The sequence below is a fragment of the Salarias fasciatus genome, chromosome 8 (genome assembly GCF_902148845.1).
Source record: "Salarias fasciatus chromosome 8, fSalaFa1.1, whole genome shotgun sequence".
NCBI lineage: Eukaryota > Metazoa > Chordata > Actinopteri > Blenniiformes > Blenniidae > Salarias > Salarias fasciatus.
The window spans coordinates 4,351,433-4,365,694 of NC_043752.1; the positions used below are offsets into that span (position 1 = coordinate 4,351,433).

A 14,262-nucleotide genomic window follows, 5' to 3' on the forward strand; every position below is an offset into this window, starting at 1 on the left:
AGCAGCTTGAGCTCAGTCTTCAAGACCAACAGGAAGGAACAGTATGTCAGGTAATACCGCCTCTGTACACTGGGTGGCAGGAGTGAGTCAATATATACACTCATCAGAGAGAAGAACTGGGCATTATTTTTTCTTAAAGCGTTACTTTTGATTTCCAAGACGTTTTCTGATTTTTGTAGGGATTGATTCACAGGACCACATTTGAAAATATATTGTCTCCATTTATGCTATTAGGTCGGAATTACGTAATAGTTCTTGTAGTTCTGTATAGTTCTTCATAGCTATCCGTCATTTCCTGTAGTTTCTTTTTAGGCCAGCAGTCAAACTCAGTTCTTGAAGTCACTTCATGACTGAATTGTTGGCTTTTTTTTCTCGATCCATCTCAAAAGTAAACCTCTAAATTCTTTACGTTAACTGAACAGCTACTTTAACCTCTTCATGCACAGCTGAGTGGTTTCATCTCCGGGAAAAAAAACTTCAAATGTGTTTGGTTTTTGTTTGTTCTTTTCTCTCAAATCTGGATTGGATCAATAGTGAGCAGCTGTGTCGATTATTGTGTTTCATTTCATCGGCTCCTGACTGGAGTTTCACTCGGAGCCGATCGATACCAGACGGGTGTGAAAGTCTTCTGGTGCTGATTCATGATGCTGTAACCCGCAGATCCACTCAACAATCTGCATGATTTCTTTTTATTAAACTCACTCTGCGCTCCATTTGTGGCTCAGAATGAAGATGAGCTTTGAAGGAGAGGGAAAAAAAAAGAGGCGAGTGATTATCTGCACACGGATCACATGGCAGTAATCCCGTTAGATTCGTTACACCCGCTCCTTTCAGGTGAGATTAATTGACTTTAGCAACGCTTATTGACTTAAGGGTGCCTTCAGGAGCCCAGACACCTGCGTGCCTCTACGAGAAGACACAAACAAGTCGGCGGGTCACCGTGCCGCCCTCTGAAAGGCCCCTCGTTAACGGGTACTTAAAGGCAGCGCGCTGTAATTGGCTCAGATGGTCGGCTTCAAGCACATCAGAGGATTTACAGGCAGATAATGAAGACTTAGTGTCAACAAAGAGGATCAAACTCCTCACAAACGCCTCTAACCTTCATCATTAACTCTGCGTCAGGCTTCGTTTCATCACACAAACACAAATCCTACTGAGCCTGCACTCGAACACACCACAGATGGAGTTCACACAGTTTGGCTGCACAAATATTCACTTTTTATAGTACAAGATTAAAAAAAAATGCTCTGAATAGTTTTTTTTTAAACGTGATGAACTAGATGTTCTACATTTTACCAAAAACAGTTAAACATCTCAGTGAATTCTAAGGCTAGTCCCTGAACACCTCGCGGGCAGGTTATCGGTGGAGACTATAAATTACTGCTCGCCTTTTAAAGGCTCATTTGAGGGTTTTGTTAAGTTTTTTATCAATTTAACGATATTCCCTTAATGGCACACATACTTACACTCTAATATCTAATCTTACTTTCTTTTTTTTTTAGAATACAGCCTACATACCCCACATACAAATTCACATTGTTCGATAAACCTCATGAGTGGGCTTTCAGAGGACTGATCAATGACGCTTCACATGCAGCTGATCAATAAAACTCAGCATGTAAAGAATGAGTCGTGTGTCCCAACGGTCCATGAACGCAACAGTTGCTTAGAGTAGCTTCAACACGACGAAGTGAGCATGGTCTTTAAATGTATAAATCGGTCAGCTGAGCTAAAGTTTCCTTATCTAAAGGTAGATTCAAAATTTCCCGACGGCGGATTACGCAGAACACGAGCGGAGTGCGGCGCTCACTTCTGAGAGAAGAGGTCTCTGTACGGGCTGCCGTGCTGCATGGCGATGCCGTAGCCCTTGCTGCTCATGCTGTTGCCCGACACGGTGATGGTGCAGTCGTCGTCCGTCAGGGCGGCGTACTCCAGCACCGCCATGTCCCACAGGAAGGCGTACGAGGTCTTCTTCGCCTGCGGACACACAGTGACGCTGCTTCTCAGTTTTCAACACTCCAGGTTTGTTACAGATTCAACACAAACTGGTTTGATCCACAGCGCCGCTAGCTAGAAAGCTAACAGTTTGACAGCTAACTACAGGTAACCAGAGGGCTAACGCTGCAGACACACACCCGGTCTGAAGACACAGCTGATAAAACCCGTTATGCTTCATGTTTGAGCTTTTAGGCTTTTCATCAGCGCTGTTGTTGAAATTACAATTTCCAGATAACACTTGAACGCCTCACCAGAGGTCCGTGAGTAAATGTAAAGTAAAGAGGTTCAGTCTGGCTCTTTAAAATATTCCCACTGATCATCAGACTGAATCATTATAGGATGTTTGTTATTTCAGCTCCAGGCAAAAAATAGGCATTTTAATTTATAATGAGATTTTTTTTTTTTTTTAATCTTTGTAGTTCAGTTTGACTTTTACATTTATTCATAGGGAGTCACTGAAACGGTCCTCAGTGTATAAGCCCGAATAAATGCCAATATAAAGCATTAACTCATGAAAACAAGGGATAAAACTGTCATTTTGTTGTTGTTGTTGTTTTAACTTTATGATTATTTTACAGGATCAGGATTTTTTTCTACATGATGTTCTGGGTCTCTTTATCAGGAAATGACAGCGAGCTCCTACAAAATAAAGCCCTGTTGACACGACGACATTTTAAAAGCAGAAAACTTTAGTTGCACTTTGGGTGCCTGTTCCTCTGACAACTGCGACGTGAGCCAACGAAAACGGCAAGTTTGTGAAACACTCCCGTCTCCATGCAAACAGAGGAAAATGCAACTTTTCTGAAACACCGTGAATGTGCAGCACAGTCGTAGTGAACAGTTCTGCTCATGAGCGAGTCGGTCGACAGTTGAAATCAATTCTTCATCCTGAGAAAGGAGACAGTTTCCCTGAAGGCACGTTTGATGACAGTTTCCTGCATCTTCTGGAAGGTCGGTTCTTCTGCACGTTAGCGACAGGCAGGAGCATTCTGTGTGTGTGTGTGTGTGTGTGTGTGTGTGTGTGTGTGTGTGTGTGTGTGTGTGTGTGTGTGTGTGTTAAAGGGGAGAAAACAGAGGAATCTGTGGGGATGTTTATTATACAAATGGCTGAATAATGGATGCTCTCAGAGCCCATTTGTCCCCAACGCTAATTTGTCATCGGCATTTTGGGAGATCTACGAGCATCGTCGCACACACACACACACACACACACACACACACACACACACACACACACACACACACACACACACACACACACACACACACACGCACACACAGAGTCTCTCTAATTGGTGTATTGTGGAACTGCTGTTGTAATTAAGTAATGAGTAAACAGTCTTTGTATGTCTGCCTGATGTGTGTGTGTGTGTGTGTGTGTGTGTGCGTTTCGACACAGCGTCACGCTGACATAGAAAAAAAGCTAAAACATGCATCAACATGAGGATTTAAATCCATTCTTATGTTTTCAAGTGGAACTAATAATTTATGGAAAACAGGCTTCAAATAAAGTCATTTTTCATTCAGAAGGATGAAAAGGATTAAAATTCAACGGGAATGTTTCTGTTAACATGATGGTCTTAACTGCAGTGGGGAAAATAGGACATATTGACAATTTACAAAAAAAAAAAACAGAAGAGAGCAGTAAATCAGTGACATTGAATTGATTTCATTATTAAAAAAAAATACATTTCCAAAAGCAGTTTTTTCTTATTCAGTCATATTTCAGTGAAATGTGTCTCATCAAGTTTGTCAAAAACAGAAATAAAATAAAGGAAATCAGAATGTTTGCAATGCACTTTGAACAGAAGGGCAAGTTTGTTTGAATAATAAATGAAATCTTTTTATTTAACATATTTTTTTTAATTTTAAGCAAATTTATTTCCCTTAAATATCAATAAAAAAAACAAGTGGTCTATTTTAGAGGCAGAATTTAAAAAAAGGAAATAATTTTCTTTAAATTTACAAATTGTTTATCTATTCTTTAAATGTGATTGTAGATTTTGAACGTCCATCAAAAAAACAAAGTAAAGTAAAGTGTGTGAGCGCTACCTTGCGTATCCCTTCAGACGGGCTGGACACGGAGTAATCCAGGCCTCCGTTCCGGCTGACGGTCCTCCACAGCTCGGCGTACGTGCTGTCCTGCTCCAGAGGGTTCGTCCCTTTGTTCCTGAAGTAGTCGTAGACGGCCGAGTCCCTCACCGTGCCGTAGTCCACGTCCATCTGCCGGGCCAGGTCCTGGAACGACCTGAGGACGGACACCTTCCATGTTAAAGCTTTAAAATCCACACCACCACTGGGAAACTTCCCAGTTCCCACTTGTCTTGATGGAGAATCTTTGTTCTTGCAGCTCATTCAGGCGTTCTTGTGAACTGTTCTCATCTATGGGCCGAATAACAGACGATCTGAAATGATCTGATGGTCATCAGCTGTTTTTGGTGCTGGGTACTTTTGTTTCCTGTCTGCTTTGTTTGTTTCTCTGCCAGCAGACATGTTTCGGCTCTGGAGTCACTTTGGAAGCCACTCCACGTCAAATCGCTCGGTTTCAAACGAACTCGGTCGGAACGAGACGCGGGAAAGTGGTCAAGTGGAGTGGCTCCTCCAAAAAATGGCTCCCGAGTACATTTGAGTTTGAATGTCACAGAGACAAGTGTGTGTGTGAGTGTGTGGCTTCATATTTAGCTTTTTTTTTTTTTTCTCAGCAAAAGGACGACATCAGACCAGGAAACACAAATAAAACCGACTGAGTTGATTTCTGTTAACGCTTAGCGGGAGGAAGATGCTCTGGGTGAGCAGGAGAGGTCGACCAGCTCTGCTAATGCTAAAGCCAACAGTTAGCTCAGTCAGCAGGACTGACAGACTCAAGTTTTCACGGCTTTTAAACTTCTATAAGCATTAATGTCTCATTATAAACTGTGACCGATGATCCGAATGACGTCAGCCTCATCGACTGAGACGGAAACGTTAAATATTCCTCCAGATATCTGAGGCCCGCCGATGGCGATGCCTGCTCTCCGTCATCACGTCAACATCAAAGATGTTTTAAAGGATGTCGGCCTCTTGAGAACAGACTCGTCTGGAGTACCTGCGACTCTAACCCCCCCCACAGCCCCCCCCCCCCATCGCTCCCCGAACGGACACGGAGCCGCCGTCCTCCCTCAGCGGCCGAGCCGCTGGCGCCCCGAACAGGAAATGAGGGTCCGGACGAGCCGTCAGATGAAAAGAGGCTTTGATGTGGGAGATAATCGGGGGCGAGGATGAGGAGAAGTGCCGCCTCTCGCCCTCGCCCCCGCCGCTGACATCGCTCACATCTCCACACGGCGGTCGGAGAAAAGCACTCCGAGGGTCCGGAGTCACCGGGCGGTTTGTGAAGCCGTCCAACACTTGAGATGTGGAGAACTCTTCACCCTCTCCCCCTGTCCTCTGGTTTTACCTTCAGACTCAGCGCTGCAGGTTCTGACAGAGGAAACTTCCTGAGTCTAGAGGTTATTTTTACAAACTGCGTCTGCTTCACGTCATGAGTCGCTGCCTGCTAACGAGCTAACATGCTAACATGCTGACGTTTGTAATCCTCCTCTGCTTATTTTACCTTCGTTTTGCATTCCAAATTAAATATTTCATTCTTGCCTACTTGTTGGAAAGCAACAAAAGAAAGGCCAAGAAAAGATAAAGAGCAACTGCAGTTACAGGACGTGTTAAAAATTTGAGGATTTTTTTTTTGAAAGTTCTAAAAGAAGTGAAGCTTTGAAAACTACCGACCGAATCCCCCCGAGCAGCTCCAAATCAAACATCTCTCGAGTCATTCATTTTGAAATGTTCACGTTAATATTTGAAACTCTTAAAAGTCTTGAACTCATGAAGGAGTCGCTGCACAGCCGCACATTTTCCACATTAAATCAAGCAACACTCGGATATAATGTAACTGTGACTTTATGAGCGGCTGAGTGCCCGCCTGTCGGACAGGAATGAACATTTCTGAGTTATGAGGCTTTAAAAAAATGAAAGGAATCCTCTCACGCCAATATTTCAAACACATACAAGCTCACGTCCGACAAAGCCGATCATAAAAAACAATCAGAGCCGCAGACGGAGCGGCTTTTAATTAGCAAATGCACCAAATATAAAGCTGCTATTATAAACCGAAGAGCATTAATTAAAGCCTCGGACATGGTCTCAGGTGGTTACGCCATGTGTGTGTGTGTGTGTGTGTGTGTGTGTGTGTGTGTGTGTTTGTGATTAGTTCTGCTTGAGTTTGCATTAGATGAATCTGTTCAAGTTAAAAATTTAAACGGAGGTTAAAAAACGCATGAGGTCAATGAAAGAGGAATAAAAAGACACAAATATCAGCACTTGAACCAACATGCAGCCCGACGCTGAAGCTGTTAGGAGGGAAATGATGGAGGTGAGGACTGGTCCTGTTTACACAACTTTTCCAGCGAAAACAGGCTTTTTGCATATTTGTTTCCAACAAAGTTTTGCACGGAGACGGAGTCAAAGTGTTTACAGGAAAAGGTCCGCCTCGGGAGCCACTGTGAAAAAGTTAGGTTCTTACTGGCTCCAAGCAACACTATCGCGTAAACGATCAACCGAACTTCAACAAGAGTTTTCTCTTTTCACTGGAAAACGTTGCTGTGTAAATGAGCTCTTAGTGGTTCTGCAGCAAATCAGTGAAATTAATGCAATGTCTTTGGAGTCATTTAAAGAAACACTTCACGTACACACAGTTTAACGGCAACACTCCTCAAGATTTGCACCAAAAATGTGTTCGATTGTACGAGAATCGAAACATCTCGAAGTGATTCAGTTTTTGATGAATTGGAAGAGCTCAAGTCCGGTGAGTACGAGTTATGGTTTACATGAGTGGAAAATGACTGCAATTAAGCAAAAAAATCTAAATTCTAAATGTGTGTGTAACATGACTTTCAAATTTTCCCACAATGCTTTGATGTGTCTCAGGTAAAGACGTGGATTTACACCAAAGGCCTCGAATGAGCGTCAAGATGTGAGAAACAGTTCTGGGAATGTCAGGACCGCACCTGTCTGCTAATCGAACATCTGTGTGTGTGTGTTCTTATCCATATGTACTAGAGGCGACACTTTGCACAGTGAGTCACTGGGAATCTCAATGTACTTTAAAAATCGTGTGTGTGTCTGTGTGTGTGCGTGTGTGTGTGCGTGTGTTACCGTATAGCGTGATCCATGCGTGACACAGTGAGGTACGCTGCCAGGTTGGCGGTGTATGATGAACACACGATGAGCGTGAACAGCCACCAGCTCCCCATGACGATCCTCAGAGCCACCGAGCCGACCACGCCGTCCCCTCCTGCTCTCACACACACACACACACACACACACACACACACACACACACACACACACACACACAAACACACACACACACACACGCCACGCAGGTCATTACTCTGATCTCTGGGTGTGTTCAGAGCCTTCACCGTGTCTCAGCTTCACATCACGCAGGTGTTGGTGGACACACACCGCCGATGGGGAATCGAACCTGTGACCTGTGCGTTACGGACTGCTCCGGGTGACCGGGCGAGCACCTGTGCAGCGTGATTCGGCCAGCAGGTGAGCACGGCGCTTTGCTAAGCGGAGCAGAGCGGCCGCACGACTGCATCCAATCACAACCCGTCAGGCCCTGAAAGGTTTCCCAGGCAACCTGCCAGCCCATAATGGATGCAGCTGGACGCCTCTGCAGGGTAGCACAGCACGTGTGTGTGTGTGTGTGTGTGTGTGTGTGTGTGTGTGCGCACATTCGTTATTTTTGTGCCTGCATGCTCGTGCGAGCTAATGTGTTTGTGGTGTGTGTGTGTGTGTGTGTGCATGCAAAATGATGTTTTGGAGTATCAGTGTACACCTGCACTGCAGCATGCTTGTTTCACATATGTGTGTGTGTGTGTGTGTGGGTCTTTGCAGGTGTGTCCACGTGTCTCTGCAGGTGACCGTGCGCTCCCGTCGGTGTGTGTTCGTCGGGATTCTCTGCAGTGTGTAACCTTCACACTGGTGGCGGTTGCTGTGTGAAGCAGGACGCCTCAGAGGTCGAAAACAGATGAAATCTTCAATAACCGCGGACGGTATGGAAGGTGATCATAAAAAGTTGGGCGTACGGCGATATGAGGCGGCTGCTCGGTGACATTGATGTCGGTTTTATGATTGACTTTCAGATTGACTCCAAACAGCCTGAGGTTGCTTGTTGCAATAAATACAAGATAATTATACTTTAATATGCTATTAAACATATATCTCTGGGCTGGATCGCCTCCAGACTCAGACCCTGTCAGCACATTTGAAAGTTGGGTCTTTATCAGTCTCAGAGATGTGAGGCAGAAGGGCCACGGCGCGGCTCTCGAGGTCAGAAAGTGGGATTCAGGTCACAGAGAAGGAGCTGCTACTGCTGAACAAACTTCACGTAAAGAAACGAACGCACAGGCGCCCTCTAGTGGCTGTATGAGCAGCGGCGTGGAGTCCAGGCCGGTCTCCTCGCTCACCTTGCTGAACGAACGCTCCGTACACGATCCAGATGGCGCTGTGCAGCGAGCCGGAGCCCACGCCGCCGACCGGCTGCCCCGGCGGCCCGCCCTGCGCCGAGGACGAGCGCAGCGCCTGCAGCCGGTTCAGCAGGAAGATGAGCACGCCCACCACGGGGATGGCGGCGGCGATGCAGGCCCACACGGCCAGGTCGAAGGGCGCGAACAGGGAGAAGATGTTGATCTTCTCCTCGGGCTTCCGCAGCAGGATGCCCACGCTGTAGTCCAGGTAGCGCTTGCTGAAGTCCACCACGTTCTCCCGCTCCGGCGTGATGGTGATGGCCGACACCGCCAGGTCGGCTCTCTGCCCGAGCACAGGGAAACGTCAGAGCGCTCGCTCGGACCGAAGTTCGGCGCTCAGCGGGAAGCTCTGACGAGGGAACTCTACCTTGTTGATGAGGTCTCCGATCATGCCGTTCCACGAGCCGTTCGGAAGCTGGGATCCGTATTTACTGTCGGCCACCTGGTAAATCTCGTATTTGAAGCCCAGGATCTTGGCGAGGGCGTCCAGGACGTCAATGGAGAAGCCTTTGTATCTCTTCGGCTGGCCGAGGATGTTCTCGGCCACCATGACGAAGGGATCCTCCTGCAGGGAGGGAGAAAAGAGGGACGGCTTCACTGTGAGCTAACTGGAAACACAAAGAGGTGGACAAGGACATGAGGAGGAAACACAGAAGCTCCGAATAATCAGGCTTTATCAGAGCTTTAGAAAAGGACTCCTGTGAGTTCAGAGATTATTGGAATAACAAGTGAAACTGTCCTTGATGGTCTGTTCAGCCACATCTCAAACAGAGTGTCAAACTTTCTGAAAGTGCTGTTGCAGATAAGAAAATTTGACATTTAATAAAGAAAGAAGAAAACATTTTAAAGGTGAATTGAGTTGAAAGAAAAACAGAGGAAGCAATAATGAAACTACAAAGACGTTCAGCCTCGGAGGAATCTCTTTCAGGAGTGAAAGTCACAAACAGGATTCACTGCTCTGAGCAGACAGGGTTCTGGAGCGGGAACCACTGCACGGACCCAGGCACATTTCAGAAAACCATCGTCTGGGAACAGTTCGGAAAACCATCGTTTGTTATTTGGGCGACACTTTAACTTCATTCTATCTATTAGCCTTGTTAGCTTTGTTAGCTTTATTAGCCTTGCTAGCACAGCTCTGCAGGTTTCTAGAAGTTTGAATCCTTTGTTGGCTTCAGTTTGTTTGTTTCAGAACTTTACTGTAAGTTTGTTTACGAGGAGATTTTTTTTTTCTTTTTAATTCGGCGAAAGTCAAAACTTTTTGTTTCTTTCAGAAAATATAAGAAGTGGTGTTCGGATCCAAATTGTAAAACTCAGGTAGCGCGCGTGTGTGTGTGTGTGTGTGTGTGTGTGTGTGTGTCTGGCAGCAGAGGCCTGGCTGTGCTGCAGCTGCTGGGATGAATGGCAGGCTGAAGGTATTAGCCTCGCTTGGTTGGTCTTGTGTCTCGCTGCTGCAGCGCAGGGATCAGAACCTCTGAGCTGTTTGTATCTATTAAACTAATCACGGCGCCGTAATCCCCGACGAGGGATCGATGGGGGGGAGAAAGGTGTGGAGGGAAAGTTCAGGCTGCGAGGAAGTAGCGTCCAAGGAGCCGAACAACAGAAACACGTGGAGGAAATTCTCTGTATCGACTGAAAACTAAAGTTTAACTCAACAGAAAGAAATGGACACACACACACACACACACACACACACACACACACACACACCAGTGAACTTATCACCTACCAGTAAAGTCACAACTTTGACCGTCACTCCCTGCATGCCGTTCTCGATGCGGCTCTCCTTCAAGCTGCCGTTCAGACCATGGAGCGAATCCCACGTCGCCAGCTGCAGAGAAGAAGAAGAAGAGGAAGAAGAAGAAGAGGAAGAAGAAGAGGAAGAAGAAGAAGAAGAGGAAGAAGAAGAGGAAGAAGAAGAAAACTGTAAACAGTGCTGACTGCAGCACAACAACAACAAAAAAAAAAAAAAACAACCTCACTTTCAAACATCTCATCTGCTGCTGTGTCAGAGTTCCTCAGAGGACACACACACACACACACACACACCCACACACACACACAGCTCGTGTCAATTAACGCTGCACCGCTCGCAGGCGGCAATTACAATTTTTGTGTGTGTGCGCGGTGTTCTTGGATTTCAGCAGGCAGCGCATTAGACAAACGAGCAGTGAGGATTCACAGAAAAAGAAAATGAAGAGACATCGCGGCGTGCCAACAACCCACTAAGGCATGTTTCCATTCATCACATTTTCAGCCACATACAAAACCACCCTGACCTAATTAGGTATAAAAAAAAAAAAGAGAAAGAAATGTGCTGCTGCTCCTCAAAGCCCCAAACATCCCTTTCAGGAAAACGAGCTGAAAGAGCAGCGAGAGTTCATTTCGTCCGTACAGACCCGGGTCCATAACGTCCAGCTTATATAATGTCAAGAGAAAGACTCTATTCTGCGACACATGAAAGGCTTGTTATGACGATTTCACATGTTTGACACCGGTTCTCAGTCATCAAAGTTCAATTCTGCCAGAAGGGAAAAGAAGCCATTGTCCAAGGCAGCAGCTTCATCATGAGGGCCACAGATGGTCCACGCACACTACCAGAGGGCCACGGTGGGACTGAGGATTAAGACCACTGAATCAATGTAAAGAACTAATAATAATGTATCTAAAACCAAGTGCACATGGATGTCTTGAATATTGTCTTTACTTTGGAATATATTTAGAAATACTGTCCTCACAGAGTAATCAGATTACAGACAAACCAGGAACCAAAGTGACAACAATTGGAGGAAAGCGACTTTTCTCATGGAAAACTGAGAAATCGACTGCATCGATTCAGGGACGCCTCTGAAACCTTTGTCTGTGAACACGTAAAAAAAAAAAAAAAAAAAAAAAAAAAAAACTATTAACACTGGCTGGGAACACTGTTGTGGCCAATCGTCCGTGAACGATCCATTAAGAAGTACTGCTGTGAATGGTTCTGAAAATAATTGGCCCCGAACCACTGTCTGTGAACACTCCTTAAAAAAAAAAACATCCTGGTGTACACTTCTGAAAGAGACCATCACCTTTTAAAAAATACTGACTTTTCGTCAGCAAACATTAGAAAAACACCGTCTATTGATGCTTTCAAAAAGCATTGTCTGTGAACACTTCTGTGATCGTCATATACTTCTTTAAAAAACATTGCCGTTCAACCCTTACGAACAAACGTTGTCTTTGAACACTGGCAACCATTGTCCTCCGTGTACCATTGTCGGTGAGCAGTCAGCAGGTAAACCGAGCTTCGTGTTTTCTATTTTGAAGCGGCGGTTCTTCTTTGCTTTTTCTATTAAAGAGCACCTGGTTGCCACGGAAACACACGGTAAACAGCCTGATTCCCTCTTTTTGTCTGTTGTTGGTATTTGTGCTCTCATCGATCCGCAAACCCACACACACACACACACACACACACACGTTTATCGATTAGCCGGGACGCTAACAGCTGAGCAGGAGTTTACACGCACCGAGGGATTGGTTTCAGAATCTGGTGGAAGACGCCTCCTCTGAACAGAGCCTCATTGTGTGAAGTCGTGTAATTAAACGGCTTTTTGAGCATTTTTTTCATGCTTCAATGTGACAAAGATGGTAAAAGAATAATAATTCAAAGAAAAACACAGTGTAGGATGAAAAACGCTTAAGACCAGAGAAGAAGAATGCACCCGCGATCGACCGCAGTCTGCTGGCAGTTAACGCGAACGCGCTGTAATTTCTGACAGGACGCCTTCGTTAGCATCGCTAGCGCCGCCCGCTTCAACATGTGGAGGGATGTAAACACAAACATGAAGCTGCTAATGATCATGTTACTGTGACACAGAGGAGGGCGTTAAAGCGCCACACTTCTGTCTGCAGCGGATCACACACGTGCTGCATTTATTATTAACATTAATTCCAAGGATATCTACCCTTAAATCCAATACATCACTTATTTGATCAATATTTTTGATATAATTAATGTTAATACAGTTAAAAAAACAAACAAAAAAATCTAATATTTTGATTTATGGAGGGTAAAATTAACTTAAAATTAAAATATAAAAATTTCCGGGAACAAAATAAAACAAACAGACAATAAAAAAGTAATGTAGCTGTTTTCTAAGAAACACAAATAAACAAAAAGATTTAAAAAAAGTCATATTGAAAAAAAAATCTATGAATCTATTAAAAACAACAAAATTTAAAAAAAAATGTATACACAATCAAATATAAATTAACAGAAAAATAAAAAGCTTTTGAATAAGAATTTGAAAAATATTCTAAAAATACAATGTTGACTTTTTTTTTTAGAAAAAAAATGCAGTATTCGATATATAATAGACATTTTTGCTAATTTTTTCAAGACATTATTTCTTTGCATGAAAATGTATTTTGTTCTTTTAACCACCAACTTTGTAATAATCTATTAGTCCTGAATTCATAGACGTACATTTTTACATACTTTTAGAATTATACAATTAATTACTAAATAAATAAATGAATATCTCCATCTTGTCTGCAGGTCCATGTTCTCTGTGCTCTGCTAAAAAAAAAAAAAAAAAAAAAAAAAAGCACAATAAACATGTTATTAAGTGAGAAAATGTTGAATTTAATTCTAAAATTTCTCATTTTTTCCAAGATCCTCCAGACAGTCTTTATCCTCTGACACTGACATTGCAGCTGGCATATCAGTAATGACCACTAGAGGGCACCATGCATTAAAGCCCTCTACACTAAATCCTTGTACAGGAGGAGGTCATGCTCCATCTCCTGTGAATCTATATTCAAAGTTGACCTTCGGCCTCGATTAAACGCCAGCATTTCAACTGAAAACATCGTTTTCGTTTATGGAGTCATTTTCAAAGAGCACCATGTTGGGAGCCCTTTTTCAGCGTACGGCTGCCGTGGAAACGGACCGCTTGAAATGTGATTCGATTTTCAATTTTCACTTGGGAATGTTGTAAAAGTAGAGATGTGGAGCCAGTAAGGAGGAGGAGGAGTTGGAGGAGGAGGAAGAGGAGGAGGAGGAGGAGGAGGAGGAGGAGGAGGAGGAGGAGGGACCGTTTCATAATCAGGGAGCTATTCTGAGCTCTGCTGTCCTTTAACTGATCTCAGCCCCTCGTTCCTCTTCATGCGAGGCGGAGAGTGGAGGTGGGGTGGGGGTGGCGTAGGGGGGGTGACGGGGGTTATATTCTTCATTAACACCCGCGCTGATAAATTATCTCCACGGTTTGAAGTCCTGACTCTCGTCCGTCTCAGCTGAACTGCTGAACCGTCACAACGGACCCCGAAACCCAGCCAGGAACGGGGGGAGGAGGAGGAGGAGGAGGAGGAGGAGGGTCCTGCACTGAAAGTGCTGCTCCCAGCAGCGCCCTCCCTCCTGATGTGTAACGAGGCTTCAGACTGACAGCGGAGCTCAGCTGAGTCGGGAGTCGTCGGCTGCCTGCAGGCCAGAAATGAGTCTTTTCAGCAGTTTAACACATCTGAATGTTTTCTGCTTCATCATGTCCATGTCTGACTCCTGTTTCCTCATCCTCCCCATGATGCACTGAGACGACGACCTCGGGCTAATATCCACCACCGCGTCCGGGGTTTAGTGTTCTGAGCAAAAAAACAAGCGAACAAACACGATAAGTGAGAGCGAGGATGTCTGAGGCGTGGTTAGCTTGTTCGCTGTCGATGTAAA

At 44.7% G+C, this 14,262-nt stretch overlaps 1 protein-coding gene across 2 annotated transcripts in view; it reads right to left on the reverse strand.

Annotated features, from left to right (window-relative positions):
• Nucleotides 1-14,262, reverse strand: part of grid1b (glutamate receptor, ionotropic, delta 1b) — a 364,457-nt gene that overhangs the window by 11,678 nt on the left and 338,517 nt on the right. For both annotated transcript variants that reach the window (XM_030097441.1, XM_030097440.1), the window contains exons 9-14: nt 10,291-10,392; nt 8,932-9,129; nt 8,505-8,847; nt 7,183-7,321; nt 4,051-4,246; nt 1,811-1,977 (exon numbers count right to left, since the gene is read on the reverse strand). In XM_030097441.1, the coding sequence (XP_029953301.1) occupies nt 1,811-1,977; nt 4,051-4,246; nt 7,183-7,321; nt 8,505-8,847; nt 8,932-9,129; nt 10,291-10,392 (1,145 nt within the window). The remainder of the gene's footprint in view (nt 1-1,810; nt 1,978-4,050; nt 4,247-7,182; nt 7,322-8,504; nt 8,848-8,931; nt 9,130-10,290; nt 10,393-14,262) is intronic.